Source organism: Anser anser (genome assembly GCF_964211835.1).
Source record: "Anser anser genome assembly, chromosome: 4".
Lineage (NCBI taxonomy): Eukaryota > Metazoa > Chordata > Aves > Anseriformes > Anatidae > Anser > Anser anser.
In genome coordinates this window covers 61,115,201-61,140,792 of record NC_139724.1, presented here as the reverse complement: position 1 = coordinate 61,140,792, position 25,592 = coordinate 61,115,201, and the positions used below count along the sequence as shown (strand labels likewise).

Genomic DNA, 25,592 nt, shown 5'->3' with positions numbered 1-25,592 from the left:
ATGCAAGAAGAGATAAATTCCATATTATTGCATTTTTATGTGTACTAGTATCAAGAAGACCTGAAACTAGTAAAAAATTAATACACAATTCTGTAGCAAACTGATAGTTTAAAGAAATTGTTCAGAGAACCAGACAAAATACAACAAATATTGTCAAAACATAACAAACATTGTCAAAATATAACAAGAGATATAACCGATGCTCGGTGAAGGAGATTTAACAAGTCTGAAAAGTGGATATTACCTGCAAATCTTTTCAGAGAACAGTCTGAAATTTTCTAAGAATATATCATTATGATATCTCTGACACACAGCTGAACAGAGAGTTTTACAAAAAAAAAAAAAGGCTACTAACAATACCGATATCAAAGCACAATTTTTGTCTTCTTAAAAGTCATATTGCTATATGAAAGAAGACCTGTTTAAACGATAAGAAACATATGATAGGGTCTGTCACATTTTTAGTAATAACTTTTGGAATATGTTATCAACTTTCTAATGTAATGGGATGTCATTTTAGCATGGTATGCTGAAAATGCTCAGGAATTAACACTTCTATAAATTGTTTGTGGTAAGTTTGGGATGGAATCTAAGGAAATGATATTTGTTCAGAAAAGGATGCAACAAAAGGGTTTCCTTTGAAAAAGTCAAATGTAGCAAAAAGTCAGCAAGTCTGGCACATATAGGAGAGCTTTGTGGGGTTCTGCTTCAGTTGCAGAAGGGCTATTTCTCTAACCAGAACAGAAAACTCCTATATAGGAAAGAGAATACTTTTCTGATAGTTGAATGAAATATTCAGACTGTATAGTTCTGAGAAAGGATCTCATAGGCATTCCCATCTCCATATTTTCTTCTCAGACATTTTTTTTAACAGAAGTAAAAGCCCACATTTACTGATCGGAGCCAATGTCCTGACACAGAAAAGGGAAGCCAAGGAGTACGACTATATATCAAGTTTACATATTCTTTGGGAGTTTTTGCCTCTTATCTACAACTCAGCCTAAATATATATACATATATATATTTTCAGTAATATACTTCCACCTCATAAAATTCCAAGTTAATTTAGATTATCACATTTTTTTAAAGAAATGAAGGTCCTTTTCAATGACTTCTAAGATTAAGGTTATAAGTTCACTCATTCATAGCATGAGTAAAACAAAAACAAAAAAAAAAAGGCAAAAAAAAGTGATTTACAAACTGCACAGTTAAAGGAAAATTGTTGGAAAATAAGGTGTTCAAGCTTCCTATAGCAATTCTGATGCAATTAAATGAAAAAAAAAAAAATAAGAGAGAGAGAGAGAGAGAAGTGATGAGGCAAATAGAACTTGTTGAAGAATCTGTAGTGGAAGATGCCAGAACTGTTTAAGAGTCTGCCAAATATGAGTTTATCAGCACCTGATTTCAACGACTGTCCTCAGCTGCTGAGAGATAAGAAATGGTGTGCACATGACTTCTCCCAGTCACGCCAGATGGAATAGTGTTTAATCAAGATTTAAAAAATTATTATTTTTTAATCTTGATTTTTGGTCTGCCAAGAGAAAAGCTTTATCTAGACATCAGATCCCATTGTCACAAATTGATATGATATCTAGCATAAACTTCTGAGGTTATGAAAAGTGTTAGTGACAATATCACAAATACTAGAGATATATTTTCATAGATCAGAAAGGAAAGTGTTTATAATTTTCAGTGAACTACTAAACTGGAATATTTACGTTTGTAACCATTCTTTTATTTATCTCTGTGTTTATTTAACCATGATCATTGTCATTAAGCCTTTTAATACAAACAAATGCTGCAAATAATTTTTATGGTGAGGGATTTCTACCAACTATCCACTAGTAATGGTTCATTGCACTAAAAGAAAAAGTTTAGAAGTAGAAAGAGGTACAGTAGAAAAAAAAAATCAGAGCTCATGACATAAGTGCTCTCTTGCTTCAGAAATACCTATTAATCTCACGTGCCTTTTCCAGAGGTGATAGTACTTATTTCTAAGCACTTCTGAGGCTACAGAGTAGCTCACAAGACACCAGCTGTTCTGTAAGTATCAAGTCCTCTGCTCCCTAACCCCACAGAACACAGCTGTGCAGGTCCTGAATATTTCATGACTACCTCTAATGGGAGGAATTGTCCCTGAGTCAGAGTCCATTTCTGTACCAGCAACGGCACAATGCCATCCCACAATAATACTATTGCCTAATTTGATTTTTACTGTAGCAGAGAGACTCTAACCCTGCATATTAATATAACACAACTTCAACATGTTTTGTTGGAGGGCCATAAATTTCCACAGCAATCCAGCCACTACCTCATCCCTAACACAGCCAAAGTGCTCAGAGGTCTGCAGGATTTAGTAATGTTTTTCAACTCAGCAACAGAATGTATAGTTTGCAGAGCAAAGGCTTTCATGCTTCCATGAAACAACTGCAGTATCCATGTATCACTCTGTGGTAATTGTTGGACAATGTTGATTTTCTAATGATGACTAATGCACATTTCTGGGTACATTGGAAGGAACATCAGACCTAGTTTAAACAAGAGGTTTTAATTATCAATATGTCTTGTAAACTTCCCTAAATTTTTGTGTCATAATACAGTGCCACATGTTAGTGACAGGTAGTTTTTAGGAGCTGTTGATTTTCATTGGTGTTCACTTTACACCTATCAACATATCACTGATGATTGTCAAGATAAACACAAGACAACACCATAAATTAGGTCTAAAGGCTAAGCATAGATTTGACCCTGCCAAGCTCTAATTACTTTAATGTTTTTCTAACTTTAAGCTTCAAAGGTTAAAGCACAGTTCATTCAACTGATTCTTAAGTGACTTTAATGGAAACAATTACCTTTTAATTTAGGAATTTATGTAATTGTTTTACTGGAGAGGAGAAATATGGTTAGCACCCTACAGCACCCAATTCCTTTGTAAGTAATCACTTTACAAAGTTAAGGATCAGTATAAGAGTTTCTTAGGGGTCTAAGACATAATTGGGGCGTGTTATTACTCATATTTACTTTGTGGGAAAGCACACATTACTGGTTTTGAGGACAGACAATGCTACAGTCTTATTTGGCAGTAAAAATTCAAGAACAATATTTTTATAATTACTGGTTGGAAAATCCTATGTATTTTTTTGATTGGTTTACTGTGGTCCCAACTGAAAATATCAGTCTAAGACATCCGATCTGTCTCTTTGTTCAACATTTTTGATGTAGGCAAGAAGAACTAGGCTGGAAAATAAGACGATATATCTCTCTATATCACTCTTTTACTAACAAATTCTCCATTTTAAACTCCAATCATTGCAACCATAACAGACATTTGCAGAACAGACCAAGTTCAAAAGGTGGGCATAAACCCTTGCCAGGGTGGTAACTCTTATTTAGACTGACTTCTGTAATATATGCAAATATATTTAGAAATGACTAAAGTACCCACTTTTCACTATAAGCAGGAACATCATGAGCAAAAAAGATAGAACAGCCATGGAAAAGCTGCACAGCAGTGATCTTCTACTTGTTTACAACAAGGGATTTAAATACAAGAAATTATTGTGATCTCATACTCTAATGTTTGATAAAAAAAAAATAAAAAAAAATCAGTAAATCAGGCTTGGACCTTTGGCTGAAAGCATATTTCCAAGTTTAGTTGACCCTGAGTGAGGGTAACAGATTTATCTCTCAAAATGATGAGCTTTGTCTGACTTACTGACAAGTATTACTGATAATATCTTCTTTTTGGAAAAGAACTGAAAGCCTGATAGTCAAGATAAGGTCTACCTTGGCAGTTTTAGCTAGAGTAACCTCTAAGCTTTAAAAATGTAGTTGCAGACTGCTTCAGGAGAAGACATAATATCCCTTTCCCTCTCACCTCTTTGTGCATCATTTTCACCATCTATCTTAAAAACAAACACAAAAAAAACAAAACAAACAAACAAACAACAACAAAACACACTAACAATTGATTCAAAGGGAAAAGTTTGCCTCTTGATAAATCAGTCTATTTTGTTTGGCCTTTCTCAATGCAGAACATATATTACTTTCCAGTTTTCCACTCTCTGTGTTACAAGTGTTGAGACGAAATAGTTGGTATAATATATTCATTATCTTTGCTATTTATGGAGACGGATGATTTTGTACTGCATATAACCTTATAACCATATTGTGAAATTACTTGAATGGGTGTTTTTGTTTTGTTTTGTTGTGTTTTTAATGAGGAATACTTGGAATACTTACAAATAAATTAGAAAATATAGTTCCATCTGTCCCATCAACAGTACCTCTATCAGTACTCTAAAGGCTGCATATTTATGCTTTGGATAGCAACTTTCCTTATTCATTTTTCAAATGAGTAAAAGCTCCAATGTGACCGTAAATTATGGTTATGTTTGTGCTGTTTCTTAAAAACATTTTTCTGTTTCTTAAAAGCAACAACTACAAACAAACAAACAAACAAAAAAGAAGTATTGTTTAAACGAAAAATGTTACAGCTCAAGAACCTCTTAGACAACACTGGAAATCATATTTTTATGTGCTTTCAAAGCACTATACTTAACTGTCTTTTTGAGATATTAATTTCCCTTGGGCTGTATTGCACTGAGAGATCTGGAAATGGTGTTATGACAAACAGTAGAAAACAGTCTATATACTACATGATGTCTCTTCCAGTATGTTAGACAGATGATAGGAGATGGCTGAGAAAGAACTCTATTTTCAAGTACACAAGTTAATTGTTGTTTTATATGTTAAAGCAGACCAGTTGAGTTGCATTTTCATGTATGACAAAGCTACCAGCTATTATTATTCGCATTTTGGTGTCCTTTCTCCAGTTGTTTCTATAATTTTACAAATCTAAAGTAGCTTCAACTAAAATTTCAGATTTTTTCCCCTGCGTTGTGGAGAAGAACTGCTGTCATTCCTCCTGCTAGGAAAATATACTTTGTTTTTCTGACTTAAAACTGTTTCTTGTGACCTTTATCAAGCTATGGCAATACTTTGTAACAGGGATTTTAAATTTAGCTTGTAGTTGCCCATTACTTAAAATAACCTTTAGACCCCCCTTGAGAACCTACTAAAACTTGGCCACTGTTATAAATCTTTGAAATTGTGGTTCACCAAAAATGAAAAAAAAATAGCAGAAATTGTGACAATTTTATTAGTTAAATTCCTTTTGTCCAAAGGTTCAGAAGGTAAGTAACCCAAGGATGAACAGGATTTTCATAGTAGTAGGCTGCACAGAGGTAATCTGAACTGAGAATGGAGAATGAAACATAGGCAGCAACAAGAAGAGGTCTGCCCAGATTAAATGATCCAGGGACAATAACTGGACTGGCTAGAGTAGTAGTTGGAAAATCTGAAGTTAGAATACAGTGAAAAAACATTGAAAATACTACTAATAATCAATAGCAAAAAGAAACTGGATTAGAAAATGTGAAATAAAAATCCTGCAGGAAAGCCTATAAATATATCTGTAGGATATAAGTTTCAGCTTATATCTGTAGGATATAAGATTTCAGCTCCAGAACAGTTTTAGCCTCTGTACTGAAAAGAAATATTGTGAAAATTGACGTTCTACCATGATTATACCAATCATTCAGATAGCTGAGTCATTATATATGAAGCCAGTGTTTATGTGTGTGTGCTTATTTGTATCTCTGTTGAGAGAGAAAATATTTTGAGTATGAAAAAATCTTTTTTGCGGTCCTTTAACACAAATAATATTTACTGTGAGGTTGTACTGACTTCCTGATTCCAGACAGACTGAATAAAAAGTGAACTAAACTGCACAAACTTTTTGCAGTCTCCAGACCAGTGTAACTAAAGAGTCAAATATAAATAAATACTAAGTAAAGAATCAGTTTTAAACTAGAACTTATTTCACAGTTTGCTTTCTAATTCCTTGTGTTAGGAAATATTAAAGGATGTAAGAGCCATCTGATATTTCATATTTCACTCAAATACTGAATATTTGGTGTGGCTGAAATATGCCAGAAAGCCAAAGCCTTATTTTTTGCCTTTCTTATCTGTATTTGCAGACTGTTAAAAATCCCCAACAGAGACAAATCTGAATAACAGACCAGCTGACAGAAAGACTGTTTCCTTATGAGATCTATACTCCATATAGAACAATTTCCTTCATAGAAAAAAGTTCAAATTTTGTTTTTTAACATTTTACTTTTTTCAACTACAGTGAAAAGAACACCTTTAACATTTAAAATCTCACTCCAAATTTAAGAATTTAAAGATTAAACTCATTAGGCCATACCCATAAAAATAAAATCTATTCAGAAGTTCTGAGAAATAAATTTAACTTAAAGGAAGTTACAAGTGCATGGAAGGTAAAATTGAAAGTACTTCTGTATTAAAAAACTTGGCAAAGTGATTATCCATTACAAGTTCTTTTATAAATAAGTAGGTTTTTTTTTATTAAGCTTAAAAAAAAGGGGAGGGGGATGTGATGCTTTGAAACTAATTTTTAAAGATTTTTATTATTTTTATTTATTTATTTTAATAAGGCAAAATGATTCCATGTCTGGTTCTTTCTTTACTTTATTTTTCAGACATTGTAGGAAGATGCCCACAACAGCTATGAAGACAAAGATTTATATATTTTTTTTGAAAAGCTTGAGTTTCATGGCCTTTAAAAGGTTGTGACCCATAAAACTCAGAATGTCAAGAGAAAGCTTAGCAACTCAAGTGATCGTGGGTTTTTTTTATTTTTTTTTTATTTTTTTTTGACTGGAAGAATTTCATTTTTCTAGTGACCTGCATTTTCTGCAGAGGTTTTGATGTACTAAAAAAACAGTGCTTGCTTCAGTAGAACAAAAGCATAGCGATGGCTGAGCATTTTTCAGTGGGGCAGTCAATGTAGCAGCAAAGTAATTTTTACTTAGCTTTTGGACTACTATAGACAATGCACAGATGAAGAGTCATAACAACCTAGCCCAGAAGACACAAATCAATAGTTAGAGCTATTACATACAGAAATTTCTGAAGCCTTTTCTGAACAGCCTTATAGAAACAGGACTGTCATGCAGAAACTACAAGCAAATTCCTTCAAAATGATTGATGCTGTTGCAATAAAGAGCCTCAGAAGTACTGCACTTTACTTTTCCTACACATTAAGTTTCATGGAATGCATTTTTACTACACAAAGTAACCAATTAATTCATACAACTTATCAGTATCACTATCCAGTTTTGGGGAACTACTGTGTAGAAAACAGATCTGCAAGAATCTTCTGAAGTATGTAACAGCATAACAGATCCAAAAACCTGATTCTTGAAAAGTCTTTACCAGATGTTCCTAGCAACTTTTTTTACCTCCCCATATTTCAGTGTCTGATAAGGTTTACCTCTCTAGTACTCTGAAATAGGAACTGCCATTATACTGTCTTGTAATGCTCCATTCGGTGGGATTTCAAAGAATCACAGAATGGCTGAGGTGGGAAGGGATCTCTGCAGGCCATCTGGTCCAAACGCCTTGCTCCAGCAGGGCATCCCAGAGGTGGCTGCTCAGGACCATGTCCAGGTGGCTTTTGAAAATCTCCAACGAGGGAGACTCCACAGCCTCTAGGGGCAACCTGTGTCACTGCTTGGTCACTTGCAAGTAAGGAAGTGCTTGCTGGTGTACAGACACATTTGACACTAATATTCCATCTTTAGGTCTGATTCTAAAAATGTGATGGTGTGTGAAATTATTAATGTTAATTCACATACATTTTAGGAGGACGATGCTGGAAGAATTGTAAAAGTCCAAGTTCTATTTGCTTTATTGAAGACAACTGAATGTAACTGAGGGAAATGGAAAATGATTAAAAGAGCTTAATGGGACAATGGCAGTCAAATCATTTGAAACAGCTTGAATTTGCAACCAGGTCTGATGGAAAAATGAGTAATGCTTTCCACAGAGAGGCAGGGAGTAAGATTCAATTATTTGTCAGACAGGCTGGCTGCTTTCAGGAGACATACAGGGCAGCTGCCCAGGCCATCCCTCCCCTGGGAGCAGAGATGATACTTTTTTCTGCAGCAAAGAGAGGATCCCCATGGCCCAGCTTATGAGAAAGGAAACCAGCATGCAGGGGCTAGAGCCTATTTGCTTGTGTTGATCTCTGCAAACTCTTCGACTACTGTAATTTAGGGTCAGGATGTCAACTGGTTTGTTGTCATTAAGGGGAACGGACAGCTGACAGAAGTGGTTTCACCCATCTTGCTCTTGGGAGGCAGTGCTTGGCGGCCCATAGGCTGAATGCCTGGGTGGCAGCCTCCACGTTCCAGCTGTGGGAGCTTAGCAAAACCAATTACATTTGCTAAGCTATTTTCTCTGCTAGCCTGTGATCAAGAAAAGATTAAAGGTTACAGGAGAAGCCAAGAGGTGATTTTCCTATAAATGAATTGGTCAGAAAGGCAGATTTCTTCACAGCTATTAAAATGGCCAGCCACTGTGACACAGCAGTGTCACCAAAGATGTCTTTCAATTACTATATATGTGCTAGTAAACAAACAAATAAATAAATGAGAAAAAAAGGCAATTAATACTTTATGACAACAAATGTCTCATTTTCAGAATGCAATTTTCTGAACAGATAAATTTGTGCATCATCTGAAAAGGAGACTGAAAATCCTTTGACATTCAATTTCTTTTTCTCTCAGAAAAGTTCTTCATTATTAATAGAAGCTATTAAACTAACAACAGCAAGTGGAAATTTTCTCTTTAAAAAACAGACAGGTGGAGGCTGACCTTTATGCAGCTTTGAAAAATAGTAATTTATTCATATTATCTGAAGATTATTATTTTGCTGATAACAATAGGAAAGACTTACTCTGCATTTCTTGTGCATCCTGAACTCCTGGAGACTCAGTAATGAAAATTATCATCAAGGGTTATTCACATGGAAATGGGAATGGGGAGAAAGTACAAGACAGGTCCCAAGTAGCTATATGTTTTGAATGTATATTTTAAACTATCACAATTGTGTTTCTTTTAAAAATAGCTTTAATACGAAATAGATCAAAAGAATAAAACAAAACAAACAAAACCTGCAAAAAAACAGCATATGGTTCACTGCATTAATTGGAATGTGACTGGTAAAATGCTTCAGTGTGTATTAACCCAATTTAAGATAATATTGCAGAAGAAATAATATTAGACAGGCTTTTTAACCTGAAGTTCATTTCAATTACACTGTAAATATCATTCCTAACAGTCTGGGATATCTCAAATTTGCTTTGGTGTTGAAATTATATATGCTGTTGCACTTATTTTAAATACATATAATGCAAGAGTGAGGGTACCTGTCTCAAAATGACCAAATACTATATACGCCATGGGTATTGTCATAGGAGCTGACCCCAGCTCACTGGTCGGTGGCATGGTTGTCTGCTTATCCTATGAAGCTGGCATTAGACTGAATGTTACAGTGAGGTAAGCTTTAAATGGGTACCATGATGCCCTATAGATCCAGGTAGTGAATATATATAGGAACATAAGGCAGCATTCTGCAGTATATAAAGCTTAGAGAAAACAGACAAGGCTAATTCAATAAATATTGACAGAAAATGTACCTTTTCAGTTAGCTTTGACAGTGACCTTTATTATTTAATTAATTAAATTAGTTCAGTTATGGAGGTTAATAATTAGTCACATTTTTTTTTTCTCTTTTTTATGTGTTACTTTTTAATTAAAGTCCCCAGTGGTGTTTCAGGGATTTGTGGGCAAATATAATCTTGGTGATGCATCTTCTTTCTTGTTAACATTTACGATTCTCAGATCATACATGCTCCAGGAAGTTCTTCTTGTTCTTTATTACTATGTACAACAACAGAATAAATCACAGTTAAAGGGTTTTGTAAGCAATATTTAGATCATTTTTACTTAGCTCAATTTATTTCTAGCCTTCCACTTTTTAAGTGGATTGATATTGTGCATATGTATGCTCATAAACTACAGGAGTATCATGCAATGCCTTTGCCTTATTGTGTCCTGCTTTCCTCCTTTGAACCTAGTACATTCTCACTTAGTACCATGCCTTCACACCTTCATAATCCAGTACTTTAACTATATATTTCATATATTGAACGAGAATCACTATAGTTAATCCCAATCCAACTTCTGTCATGAATCTGTTCCTTCCAGATCACCAACTTGTGAATTCATTTTTCTATTTATTTTTTAATATCCTACTACTTTTAAGAGGTAAAGAAACAAACTAAAGTACACATTTGCTGAAACCAGGACAAAATGCTACTTTTATGCTTTAATGATTAAATTAAAACACTACTATTGTGACATCAAGAAACTTTGGAAATTAATTTTAGCTCTAGTAAAAAAAAACTGGCCTTTAGCAGCATGTTGCTTAAAAGACAAGAAATAACGGCTAAGCAGCTCAGAGGTTGATCCTGTCCTCTCCTTCCCAATTGACAAACATGTCTTTACTGAGAACTGCAGGATGACAGCTGTAGTAATCAAAGAAAAAAATACTTAAGCTTTCAATTCTAATTTTACAATAACACTTTCAGAACTACTTTGTATCTTCTATCCTGCTGTTGAATAAGAAATACACGATTGGTGCCAAATACATAAAGAAATGACAGACATTAAATCGAATACAGTTTTTGAGCACTTAATGTTGGTTGATCTTCCACAAGACAAACTACAGGAGATGATTGCTAGCTGAAACTATGATCACAAACTGATATTTTTGGGAGTAAGAGGAATTTGCAATTTAAAGTTATCTCCGTAAATATTTTCTTAGAAAATCCCAACATCTATAGCAAGAGCGTAACCATAGTACTACAGAAAGTAAATATGCAGTACATTTCCATTCTTCATTAGTCACAGACTATGTCACCCTTACTTTGCTAAAAATATCAATTTACATGATTCATTTCATGTACTTTCTGGACATTAAATTTAAAAATATGGTAATTCAAGGAAGATAAATGATTTCCCCAAAGCATACTCAAAGCAGGAACCCATTTTAATTGTCATGAAACTGCTATACATATAAATTACCCAGGTTGCTCTCTGTTGTCATCATAAAAGAATGTTTCAGAAATGGGAAGTTTATTACTTGGAAAAAAAAAAAGAGAGGAGTCAAATGCATATACAACTGCAAGAAAAATAAAAGTGCAATTAAGGTCTATGTAGAAAGATATGAACTGAATGCAGTACGGAAATTCAACTCTTGACTTATTCTGAGGTCTTAAACTGCTCTCAATTAAGTACTGATGATAGTAGAGGATAAATGTACATTAAAGGAATATGTTTAGGACAGGAATCTAGACATTTCAAACGCATGCTTTTTTTTTTTTTTTTTTTCTCTCTCTGCTATTTATTCAGGTTTGGGGAATGGAAAGAGTTACAGGTGAAATATTTATCAAATATTAAAAACAAATATTAAATAAGATAATCAGAAAACACTAAATCAGGTGAAATCTGACTATATTTTGCCAAGTCACATTCTGAATTCCTGAGTTTTAATTCTGTGAAGGGTTGGCATTTTGAGTTTGTCTCCATAACATTTAAAAGGAAAATAATAATAAAAAAACTAATTCTAACTCATTAACATATTTTCTTCCTTCTTCCTTTTCATAATGATCCAGAAAGTCTTACCGTAATCCTCTAAATAATTTTTTTTGAACTAAGGTTGCAAATGAGAGAAATATTTCACAACAAGACCACAGCTGAAAAAAAAAAAAAAAAAAAGCAATAGAAACTGTGAATGATATTATTTAGAATAACCAGGTAAATACAATGCTTATTTTTCATTCATTTTTAGTACTAGACTCTCTTAGGCATTCTGAAATAAATTTTAAAGCAGAAGGAATGCTCTAATTTATGACTTCAGTGATAATAGGAATAAAGTAATAAAACTATTACTAGGTACTTTTTTGTTGTTGTTGTTCAGAAGTACGCAACTGTGTAGTACAGTAATAATACATTGTGAATTCCTTGGTGTTAAAAAATACTTCTCACTACCTGCAGGGTAAGTCTTGTGTTTTTTGAAATAAAAACAAACATGAGTATTCAAATACGTTTTCTATAAACTGTTTTCTTGGTGTTATACAGTTTGATGTAGTTTCCAGGCAGTTTTCTGGCCATCTGAGTCCGCTACATCAATCCACCAAAACCTGGAGAAATTAAGTACCAGGGCATGCTTTAGACCTGCCTGGATTCATTTCACTGAAGAGACCAATCATATATACCACTGCTTAAAAGGTCTAAAAGCATTAAAAAATAAAGACTTTCTGCTGAGGATAAATATCATGCAAAGAACCATCAATGCTTAAACCCCATTTTCAAATGTAGGCATCTGAACTAGGTAGCATAGATCAATACCTAGCAACATGGCCTAATTTTCAGAAATGTTTTGTCTGAAATCTGAAATCACAATACTTCTAGTTCAACACTGCACCCAAAATGTGCCTCTATTACAATGCCTCTTGGACTGGCTGTGACCCATGTAGCAGGCAGAAAATCTTCACCTGCCTTTGTATGTTATCTTTGCATGCAAATATTAGGTTATTTGCCACTTATACTCAGGTAAGGATGCCTTCAAGGACCAGCTCTGCCCTGCTCTCTATTCATGTGAGCATGGCATTGAGTCCCCCCTCCCATCAGATGCTGCTGATTAGGATGCTATACAGAGTGAAGAAAATGTGAGCTGCCATAAATATTGACCTGTCACTACTTATTCCTCAGCAGCAGAGAACTAGAAATGAGATTGCTGCTCCCTGACTCAACAGCCTGGCTGCTTCCAAAGCTACACAAACAGAAATGGTCCTTGAACAGTAAAGCCTTTGGGCAGACACTCTCTTCTTTTTTAAAAGTAACTGATAGAACGCATGTGACTATAGTTATAGTGACTATAACTCCGGTTATACAAATGATGCACAATTGCATAATTCAGTAAAATTCATAAAAGAAAAAGATTTAATATTAAGGAATTTACTTAATTATGACTTTTCAGGTGCTTTTATTCAAGTGTTCATCCATGAGATATTTGCTTAACCTTGCACAGGTAAAGAGATCTGAATAAAAGCTTTTAATAACACTATTTTCAGCAATTTCATCTCCATTTGGAAAAAAGCCAGAAGCACAAATTCATGGTAATATATGGGTAGATGGTGAAGCATCCATTTATTGGTAGTACTTTGAGGTTCTCTACTTATAACAAAAAGCAGCCTATACTTTTATGTTGATTGCTATATTTGGAATGTGCTATATTGCACATAATACTCCGCTAAGAGAATAAAGTGGTGGACATGTAAAAACTCTGAAGAAATCAGCTGGAATTTTACATAGTTCAATGCATTATATTTGATCATCTGAGAAAAGAAAGCAAGCAAGCAAAAAAAAAGCATTAATGTTTTCTGATATATCTGAGTATCAGGAACTGAATCCAATCCCTAAACAATTACTGGAAATTAATTGATTAGCTTCCATTTAGTGACTGCAGTAATGAGAATAAAAATTTCTCAGAGGAGGAAGAAATAACTGGAAACAGGTTTTTGTTTGTTTGCTTGTTTTCAGCAATGTAAATCATATTATTCATTACTGAAATATAGCAAAGAAATATGTATTTGCAGTGTGTCATTATTGAAATAAGACAAGAAAGAATCTATCTGAAATGTCAAACTATAAAAAATACTCCTTCAAGTTATTATTTATAATTTATGTTAAAAGTTTAAATTAAAATGAATTATATTTCTTATATTTATATTAGAATCCCAAAGAAATTCTCCACATTTTAATATCAGAGTATTATCTTTTGCTGAAATTAAAAGTGCGTGTATCTTACAAATATATTGTATTGAAAGAATATCATATGGGTAAGACATGAAGAAATAGGGCCTGTATTTTGAGATACTTCAAAGGAAATAAAAATTGACAATTTTTATTTTTTTTTTCAGTCTGTGAGATACTGCTAATCTGCCTACTTGCATTTATTACACCATAAAATGAAAATTATCGAAAATTATTTGCCATATATTTAATAACATACGTGCTATATGTGCTATAGCACGACTTACATATGCTATATATCTCATAAATTAGTGTATTACTCTATATATAATCACGAGAACAAATATATATTACTTGTAATAAAGAAGAAATAATGGTTTGTAAATGCTTAAAAATAGGCAATACAAAACATTTATAGCTGAAGAAAGTATATAGAAGTAAAACAGAAGATGCTTACTATGTTACAGTAAAAATGTTATTGTAATTTATATTGGAACCACGTTTTTTTTAGAATCTGAGATGAGACTACCTGCTTTCTCAACAAGAAAATAATTATAATTCATAATAAAGAATGAAGTCTTGGCTACTGGTCAATGCCAATGCATTTCTTATTGGATTCAGAGTGCCTTTTTGGTTTAAAAAGTCTCAACAGTTTGAACCTACTCATAACCATCACTTACAACAATCAAGTTTCAAACTTGAGCTCCTGGTTTTGACAGTGTGTTTAACAATACTTCTATTGATGTGTGTCTCTCAATACTCATTTGGCTGACCTCACTACTCTAGCCTCTGAAACAAATTCTAATCTCTTTACCCTCACTACAGTCAGTGAATTAACTAGTATAATTTTCACTATTTTCTAGTGAAAAGGAAGGGAATCATTATGAGGGTTCCCAAATGCCAACCCAGCTTTCTAAATATTTAATGCTGATTCTTACAATTATGCAACTAAAGTTGTTAATGATTGATACCCATCTGACAGAAAAATAATGAAGCACCTTATAAACAACTCAAAATATAGAAGCAATACAGGGAGAATCCGAATGTGGGTTATCTAAGGATAATAATCACTCCTACTCTGTTTTGTCAAAAACACAACAGTAACTATTTCAGTGTAAGCAGTACCCCTGCCCTATCACTTGTTGAAAGATACTATCAGGAGCAAGAATGATATTTCACATCAAGTGGACTATTCTTCTATTGCCATCTGAGGTAGAGATTCAGATTACTTTTTCAAAAACACAACCTTGCAATACAAATGCCAACCTACCCAGTTCACCTGAGCTCAAATTTCATGATGATGTGCAGAATCTAGAACTCCATCTTTTATCAGCAAACAAAGGAAATTAAAGAATTTGCAGTTAGAGAAAAAAAAAGAAAAAAGAAAAGAAGAAAAAAAATCAAGAAATCAAACTGCTAGTACATAGGTTGAACATTATAGTCAGGATGATATAGCCAGGATGAACAAGCACTTCTGATGCTGTGATGTCTGAAGGGTCACGACTTAGTGTGGTGTCCACGTTAGATCATCGGGGAATACAATTCTCTTTTTTTTAAGCTTGGAATGTTACATTTCCTCTTCTTACATAGGTGTACATGCTTTAATGTAATATTATTATTTACTTTCCTTTTTTTTTTTTTTCCCCCATTTTTTTTCTATTTTGAGTCCCTCCTTGCCTTGCTACTTATTTGCTTGGTGATAGATCACTGAGCAAACTAGACCTTACTTTTCTTGTAATTCTCAACCATCCCTTCTCTCCTCTAAATCCACTTTCCCACTCCAAACCCAGCAGTTTTATCTGCAAGGAACAAACTACCTTTGGGAGCATCATGAAAGGCACTGAACTGCTGCATTTCATCTTGGCTTAACTCATTTCAGTGAACTGGGATCAATATACCTCCTAACTTCCAAAAGCCCTGTAGTCTGAACAATTGTTTGTTTTATATGACATCACTCTTAAGTGATCTTTCTTAAGTGATTAGTGGAAGGCTGAAAATAAAATATACCTAAAATATGGGCAGATACGTATCAGAAATATTCAAGATCAATTCATCTAAATAAACATTTGAAAATCAGACAAATGCAAGTATGGTACCCATCCATCCATTTAAAAGCAAATATAAAATATTAAATCTACCCAGCAGCCTGCTACTTTAATATTTATAGACTATTCATCACTAATATATTTTACAGACAAATAATAAATTGATCAATAATGACTTTTTTTTTTTTAAATAAAAAGTGACCAACTTCTACCAATACCACCTAAGAACTTGCCAGACCTTTCACTATACTGTTGTTCTCTTGGGATACCATAGCCATTAAAAGTTACTTAGTGCCAAAATTTGGTACACAAAGTCTTAATTTTAGATATTTCTTTCTCTTCAACCAATGTACACAGATGCATACAACCATGTACTCAATCGACTGTTATGGTAGTTCTGAAAGTTCAGAGACTGCAGCCTTTAGAAAGGCATATTACATTTCTATAACTTGAAGAGCCTGATATATATGCTTCTTTATGCTTCTACAGTAGCATGAAGCAGTTATACAACATTAAGTGGCCAGATGACACTGCAAGTTCAGCTTTATGGCTGCTTTTACAATTTTTCTCAAAGATAATTTCATGAGAATTTTTATTATGAGCTAAAATGCATAATGGACGATAAAATTATAGTATAAGTGCTTTAAATTATATTATCATTTTCTCATTACATGGAACAGATTCAACTGCTCTGTAAATTTTGATGTTTCATATAGGTCTACACATAATCCAGAGACATAAGTCCCTAAAAAATCTAGTATCTCCCATGTTCTCATTGATATCAAAGGTAAAAAAAAATTCTCATTGAAAACTACATCAAACATGGGAACAGATAATTTAAGATTACAAGAGACTGAGACTAAAGGTGACTAATCAGTGCACGATTAAGGATTTTTGTGCTTATTTATTTATTTTCATTCACTCATTCCATTACTGCATATTTTTAATCTTGTTCTATAATGCCACTTTGGGTAATGCTTTAGTTATGCTTGCAAGTATCATTTTCTACCAGTAAAGCCTTCCAGACTCTCATCCCTGAAATACATTCACGATTAGCAATGCTTTTCTCTCCTCACCTTAACTCAGCTGACTGAGTGCAGTTATGTTTCAGAAGCATACTTTGTCATAGCAAATCTCTGTCATCTTAAAATGAATTAGTTTATGTGGAGCTACGTTTTAAAAGCAGGTTGAACCTGAAGCAATGGCAGCATACAGAGGGCAAATGTCTATGCAGGTCATTCTTTAGGAAGATTCTGGTATTCGTGCTGTTAGATGCAGACTTTGCTACATGTATCAAATACATGTTACTTGCCTCTATTTTGTATGTTTTTCTCTATATTCTGAAAGAAACTACATCCTTCCCTTTCAAATTCCATGTTATTTCAGCCAGCGGTGGTTCTTGGGGCTGTTATGTTTGAATACTGGATGTTTTCGGTGTGGTCTTTTCTTCATTTTTGATATAATTTGTTGATAAAGAATCTATTTTAGCAACCTGTAACAGTGAGATTAAAGGTAGGTTACAGTTCATGCCTACAGTACAACCTAATAAAACCCAGTCCTTTTTTTTTTTTTTTTTTTTCCTCTGGGTACTCATTCAAATACATTTCACTCCAGTCACTTCTCAATATAGGTATTATACTCAATACAGGTATTCAGAATCTACATGAACAATGACAGTAAAATGATCCTGAGAAAACGGGTGTCTGATCTAGTACGGCAGAGAAGGTGATGAAAGAAAGAAAGAAAGAAACAAAAACAAACAAACAAACAGATGTCTTTGTATGATCTACTTAAGATGAATACTCAGCCAGCATTCTTGAAAGAAGTTCAGAAGAGGCTCAAAAGTAACCATATCTTTGCAAAGATGAATACATGGACAAACTGCCCTAATTGCTTGCAAATACTCAATTCTTCAGACTAAAATGACTATCGCTAAGAAACTTTTCCTGAAGAATAATCAAGACTAGGAACTAAACATTCAAAAGGAGCATCCCTCAATCGAGGGGAAAGGCTCTCCCACAGCAGTGTGGCCAAAAGGTACTTTTCCCAAGATAGGATGCAAAAGTGTGATCCTGAACCAGAGAGTAGTTCTAGCCCAGTGTGCGAATGCAAAAGAAATGTTTTATCTGAACAGTCCAGAAAATTCATATCTGATCCTTCTGGAAACTCTCATGTGAAGGCTACCTAAGTTATCCCTATTGAAATCTTCCTGGTTTATACCAGGTATTTCTTATTTCAGGCGTTCCTTAAATATGTCTTTCCACTTTTCATACAGCCAGTACCCAAACTTTGAATTCAGAGTGCTATGGATGTAGAATGACCTCACTGATTCAGACTGTCTGGGTGTTAAATTCCCTGGAGAAGCTGATACTGTCATTCCTATCCTCACACAAACCCTACCATGGGAAGTCCATGGGAAGTTGTTGACGAAAAGATGTCCATAAGAAAATAAGGCCCTTCTCAAAACTTTTATGCACTTTGTCCCATTTAATTCATAGTTTGTTAAAAGCAAACATTTAGGCTGATGCATGATTTCCTTGTTTTTGACAAGTCAAAGTCTTCATTTATTGAGTACATTACTTTACATTTGTATATAACTTGTGAATCTTATCATTGGGTCTAGGTAGGAAAGCCACTAAAGTAAAGGCAAAACAAAACAAAATCCTCAGTTTTGATACAATTACATTAAGATTGTTCTCTTGTTACATAAGAAGATCATGGTCTTATTTAAGATGGCGTGTCCCAAATGCAATAAAAAAAAATATAAATAAATAAAAAGTATGAGTGCACAAGTGCTAATATATTTGATGCTGAAGGAATTATTAGTTCTTGTTTCTGGTGTGACAGCATCACTGATCACTGATGATCACAGGAAACTTAACACTATTACGTGCCTTGATGCAATGAATTGACAATAGCATAGCAGCATCCATTTTTTTGGATAGCAGCATCCAGAATTTTCTGAGGCAGATCATACTGACTTACTCAGAATGAAATAATTCCCTCAGTCCCACAAGTGTCTCTGGAGAAGAAAAAAGTACATGCAAGAAATGGACATTTCATCATGTGTAAACTGAACAGCTAACTGATAACAGATCCTAATCAGGTGTTACACAGAGCTGCTGAGGAAAGGCTAGAGGATGTATTTCTGTGTAGTATATTCCATGCCTTTCTGTTTATTGTGGAGTAATGCTATATTGCATTCCATTTATCTGAGAGAGATGTTTTATGGAAGGGAGCATGATAGGAGAGTCTGATAGAAGTCAAACTTTTAGCACAGCCACCAGTTCATAGGTATAAGGACATTAAAATTTGGATAATTCTTATCAGTCACATCTAAACAAAGCATCTGTCCTCAAAACTCCCATGCTTTTTGGGGCCTTTTTTCTTAGAAGAGTACAAAGCAACGGAGAATTTGTCAGCAGTATATCTTTCCCCGTATCATTCATTTACTAAGGGGGAGAGTCATACTGCACTTGAGGCAATATTTTAAACCTTACTGGTTTTGCTAAGCTGTAAGGGTAACTTACAACATGTTAACACAGATGGTTGCAGACAGACCTAAGCTTATCCTCTATGTGCTTTTAGGTGTTTGAGTCCAGAATAGCTAGAAAAAAAAAAAAAAAAAGAAAAAAAAAAAAAAAAAGGACACATTTCAGCATGTTAGTGTGACAGAACAAATCAATTCAAATGCACTAATATGACTTCTGGACTTCCGTCCATCCAACTTTTGGATGATTTGAAAGAAAAGTTGTTACTTTACTGTCCAAAGACAGACAAATACTCTTATTTAAAGAATACAACCCCCCCTCTCCTAATTTCCAAATTCCTACCACAACAGCAATACTGTGTTCACTCTCAAAGCTGACTTTACAGACATATGTTTATTGATAACTGTAAGTAAACTACTGTTTATTTTGCATCACAGTAAGAAAAAATGATCAAGTAGTCTTGATGGTCCATTCAGTTGAAAGACCTATAGGGCATGACTAGTGGGTCCTACTACTCAAAAGATTTTGAGTTAATTGGCTATTCATACATCAAATATGAAATATAGATCTTAAAAAGCATTTGAAAAATAATAGCAAGCTCAGAAAACAGAGTTTAATGAGTGAGAATAGCAGGGTGTGGAACAGATTGCATCACTGGTTGATTATACTCACAAAAGAAAAACATTTCTACTTAAGGTGTTATACAACATAATCCATGCATGATGAAGGAGGAAGTACTAAGTTTGTCCTACTGAAGACTTTGGTTTATGCAGTCCCCTGAAATGTAATGTTGTTTACGCATATTTATATAGTATCCCATACAGCTACCACATGACAGATATTCTGTGCACACAAAAGTAAAGTGAATCCTTCATTTTGCCAGTCTCTCCCCTCCCTGTTTCTAGCGGATGAATTCCCTTCATGGCTGGCGCTCTGATCCTTTGCTCCAGTTCTGAACTCCCTCCTCCACTCCCCTTCCAGCTGTGTAACAAAACAAAAGGTTTGAGGGAAGCTGCCCAGCAGCAAAAGTTTCTGGCAAGTAAGCAGGAGGAAAAATATTGATCAGTGTCAAACCACTTACAAAATAATGGAAGGAGAGGAAAAGGAGATTTTCACTCTCTCACATTAAAAGTGGTATTGATTCAATTCTGTCTTTGCTAGCTCCGGTAAAGCCAGTTTTTGTCCCCTTCTGGTCTTCCTTTCCTGCTGTCTGGAAAGTGGAGGAACTATGAAGTAGCACAGCATAGTTCCTAGACTAGGATACAGGATCAAGTCAGGTTCCCTGTGCTGTCAAGTACTCAACATTGAAAACAAAAACAAAACAAAACAAAATAAAACAAAACAAAAAAGAAACAAATTGCCTGGATTCTTCTAACTTTCCCATGGAGAAGTGTGGACAGTCAAGTTCTGCTTCACCATAACCCCTTCACCGTGTAAAGCAAGGGAGGGTGGTTGTCCACCATAGACAGCACAGTGAGCTACAGCTGAAAGTACACTTTTGTGGGAGACATCTATGGGGAAAAAGCATATTGGGTAAAATACCTCCGTAGTGTCAAAGAAGAGGTTGTCTTGTTTGTTTATTTGTTTATTTGTTTCCGGTGAGTGCAATATTTTTTTTTTATCTTTGTTCTTTTAAAAAAATAATTTATAAAGTGCTTGCATACAAGATATAGGGTAGTTTGTATCACGCTGTAAATGGTAATAAAAATAAACAATATACAAGCTGCTGCATTTTCACACTGCAAACAGATTAGCAAGCAGTGAAGCTAAAGATACCTCTACACTGGTGTGGACAGACAGGAAAAGTGAACGGTTAGTATGGAAATACTCCAATTACTTAAACCATAATGCTTTTGTGGATCACTTCTGGTCCTAGTTCTGCTGTTTACTCTTGGTTTGGGCTTAGACAACTCACTCTGCTGGTAGAAACTGATGCAGTGCATCACAACATCTTCAACAAAAATCAGTGGAGTTTTAACGTGATAGCAACTAAGGATTTGTTATTTAGCTGTCTTCTGTGCCCTTTATTGGCAAACACTGGGACAAGCATGCCCTATCCATCAGTGACATTTTCAAAATAAGTTAATATATTGGGGATATTAAGACAAACATGTTAATGCTTCAGAAAGCCTAACTACAGAAAAAAAATATTTCAGCATGTGCTTCACACCCTGCCTCTGTGGGGTAGATGGGGTGGGCTTATTGACCATTTTGGTTTCAGGATCAACATTGACCTGAATGTCATGGTCCTCCTTGCATATCAACAAACCTGGCCTTGCATTCAGTGTGAGGACAAACACCCATAAGTTCTGAATACCTTATAAATATTCCTTAATCATTTGGGGCAGAATTCTTGTTTAATGGTAATGGCAGTGCAACAATATGGATGAGTTAAATAGGCTACATTAGCCTTAAGGGAACTAGAAATCCCCAAAGTCATTGGAGCCATTCACACTGGAGATGTTATATATATACACTCTACTTTATAATATTTAGGCTTTTTACATTTAGATACTGGTTTTATGTCACTGGGTACTTTTGAGTGAAATTATAGTATTATCATGGATGGCACTAATAAGTATATTAACACAAAAAGTTAGATTTCTGATGTTATACTGCCTTGAATTTACTATTTATATTAAAATTGGTACAATTTTTACCTTTTTTTTTTTTTGGAAAGCTGATATAGTTGAAATTACATGAAGCGCTTTCCCATCATTCTGTGAAAAGTTAAGAAAGAGATGTAACTGTGCACATCTGCTAAAAAAAGTGTATATACATATAATTATTTTTCTATAAATGATGTTACTATGTGTAATAAAAATAAAGTTAGCACATATCTAGCAAGAGGAATTTTTAAATGCTAAAAATTCTACACACCCGGAGCATAAAGAAACAAAAAGAAAGGGTTGTTATGAGAAAAAATTACATATTTGTTTAGAATTTAAATAGCAATTTTACAATTCCATAACAAATGTATTATACAGAAAAATAGGAAATGGTATATATTTTCTTCACATATGGCTTTAAGGATGATTTATTTCAATAGTTCAGTAACTACAGAAGTGCTATGTTAAAGATTTCACATTTTATCAGCACACTGAATGATTTTATGAGGTGATGATGTGAATCTACATCCATCAAAGATCCTATTCTATGATGAAAAGTTAATGTTTCAGAAAACTGGAGTGTTCTTCTTGGCTATGTGTTTCTCACTGAAACAGTTACACAGTAAAAGAGGTTTGGTCTCACATGTACAAACACACAGAAAAAAAAAAAAAAGTAGTTTTTGAGAAAAGGTTTTTGTGAGTGAATAGCTTCTGTTTACTACACCAGTCCACACTAAGAAATTTAGTTGAAAAGTTGACAGTCAAAGATCTCATTAATAACTGAAGTGAAATAGCATATTTCTATAAAGTATATATGAAACAAACACTTTGTATAGAGATAAAAATCCTATTAAAATTAATGTGATGTCTTCTTTGAGCATAGACTAAATGATACGACCCATATAGTAGAGAGCAGACAGGAATCTGAGCAAGCAAATGAGTTTTAAAACATACAGTTGTTATATATTTAAAATACCCATATTTAATGTTGGCATCTATGAATTTTTCTGAAAGGTGTAAAGCAGATTTGTTCCTAAACTTGCACCTATATTACTTATCCTATAGTAATAATGTTTTGCATTTATCTATGAAACTGATTTGTAAAAGACAGATACCGAGACAGAACAAAACTCTAACTGCATCATAAATCAGAAAAGCAAAGTGTTATAAATGTGAACTGAGATAAGATCCACTAAATGTACCAAGTTTCTATCACTGAACAGCTTTCAAAGGCAACTGACAGATAAATGTTATGTACACTGTTTTCATCCTTGCTAATTTCTTGTAAAATTCCAACCTGATGCTAGCATATACTTTTGTTTTACAATAACAAAGTAACCGGCAGGAACAAACCGAGATTTTTAGTCTGAATGCTATTTTCACTTCCCAAGCATTTTCATTTCCCAGCTTTTATACCTGATGCTTTCTAAGTCTATTTTAGCAGATCAGATACCACACCTACAAACAGCACAAACTGCAAGTGACCACTTTACCTTCAGAAAAATCAATCAGTCCCAGCAAATGAAGCAGCTTCAGAGATGCAAATATAATCACAACAATACCCACTGTTTGCAGTCCCTCCGACTCCCACTCTAGAGTCAACATTCTTCCAACAGGCAAATCATTCCAGTCGTCACACCAGCTCGTGATCAGAGGGAAACGAGAGGATTTTACCAATAGTTTGCTTTGAAGAAAGTTGCAGTGGTGCAAATCGACGTTGCACTGGGCTGTGGCAATTCACCAGCCACCCTAGCTGAGACAGAATAATTAGATAAAGCCCCGCATCTCATGCTTCTCTAAGCACTGGATAATCAGTAGTGAGTCAACTTGTAAGGCTGAGGTGGACCACTACCCCCCGGGCATGGCATGGTATCCGGCAAGCAGCCTTACTTCAGAGCTGCTGGAGGAACATCTGTGTCAGGAGTGAAGACTTTGCTGTGTCGGTGCCAAGAAGAAATGCTCCCTGCAAACTTGCACGAGGGAGCACACTGCTGTCAGCACTCTGCACTCCGGTGCTTCCAGACCCAGGCTTTGCGATTCTCCCTGAGCTTCACAGTCCTTCCCCAGCTTATTTTAGTACAATTTTTGTTAAGTGTGACACATGACAGTTTGCTAAAGACAGACATCTGTTTCCACACATGCTGAATACTGCACATCAGAAAACCCCTGCCCTCTGCATTACAAGAAATAATGTAGGGAAGCACTGTTCCTTCCTCTTCTTAAGCATCACCAGTATCTAATTAAAATCTTTAGTCTAAATGAGACTGAAAATTAAAGAAATGCACATCAGCACGACTGGCACCTCCAGCTAGCAAAATATAGTGCTGTCAAGGAGACATGCAGTGTCCAAACATCTATTCTGCAGCCAGGGAGAATGTATTATTTATTGATTGAGAAACAAAACAGTGCTTTTCTGTCTCAGAACATTAACCTAGAAGTGTCAAGCCCCAAATCCTGATCTTATAAATGGCAATTAGGCATTTTCAACAGCTACTGGGAAGATCTTGCCTAGGCTGTGCATCAGGGGAAAAACAAAAGAAGCTGATGATCCCAGATGATTTAGGGGACAGTCTGTATAAAATTAATTGCCCTGTGTTTATTAATGTGATTTCCAAGAGGGTACACAGTGTGAAAAATAGGATCTGCACATGCATACAAAGTGTAAGGTTAACCCTAAACACTAATCTTGTGCCCATCCTAATAATTTAACTAAATCCTGTCCACGTGTATACAAGGCAGTAATGTAAAAGCAACTCTCAGAAAAAAAAATAAAATATATATATATATATAATCAAGAAACACATATAATCTAACACTAAAAACAGTCTCTTAAATGAGGACTGGTAGTGACCATTAACCTTAGGTCACTTAACTCTTTCCATTAGAAACAGTTTTTACTAACTTTTTGAAAAGTTTAGAAACATTTACTTTTGATCAGGAAGCTATTACTATTTTAAATATGGATAATAACAAATTGTAACATTAACAATCTGTTGTTTACAGACTGCCATGAAGAGAAAGAAAAACATAACTTCATAGGGACTACCATCTTGGTTTTGTTTGTTTTTCTTTGAAGGCTATCTATATTTAATTACAATAACAAATCACAGAATATTCCCTATAGACAGGGCTCCAGGAGATGTATATTTTTACTCATTGGGAAATCACATGGGCTCCAGTTAGTTTTAGGTTATATCTATGTAGTATATAAGCAACAATATTCTCTAATTTCAATCTTCTGGATATTTAATACTAAAATATCATGAGTTCTATAATATTTGTATGTGCTCTCAAGCTGAATGTCAATTCCTTTCCCTATTAAGCTGTAGAGCTAATGATGTAGGAGGAAAGCACAATAAAAATAAATAAAACAAAATTCACTATCCTCAACCTGTACATTTCTTATATTGTAAAATAGTTATTCAATATATTTTCCTGTAAAGTTCTGCTCCTTTTTTAAAAAAAATCATTGTTTTCCCATGATAGTTCTCTAAGTCAGAAGAACCACGTAAAAACTCCATGTAAAGCAGTAAGGCTAATAAATTACATAGAAAGGAACAAGAAGTGATGAATGAAATATTTCCTTTAATACACTATGCAACAGATTCAAACAACAGTGCAATTTACAGAGTTCAGTTCTTCTGGAAGTCATTCAATCAAAAAAAAAAATCCATACCTCTAGGCATTTGAAAATT

At 34.4% G+C, this 25,592-nt stretch overlaps 1 protein-coding gene across 12 annotated transcripts in view; it reads right to left on the bottom strand.

Moving 5' to 3' along the window:
• KCNIP4 (potassium voltage-gated channel interacting protein 4) overlaps positions 1–25,592 on the bottom strand; it is a 437,397-nt gene that overhangs the window by 84,982 nt on the left and 326,823 nt on the right. The window contains exon 1 of one of the 12 annotated variants that reach the window (XM_083835173.1): positions 23,391–23,762. The exons of 9 other annotated variants lie outside the window; for them this stretch is intronic. In XM_083835173.1, the coding sequence (XP_083691299.1) occupies positions 23,391–23,502 (112 nt within the window). In that variant the 5' untranslated portion in view covers positions 23,503–23,762. Of the gene's footprint in view, positions 1–23,390; positions 23,763–25,592 lie in introns of those variants that run through there. 2 more of the 12 variants (XM_083835178.1, XM_083835171.1) reach the window with 2 other exon arrangements.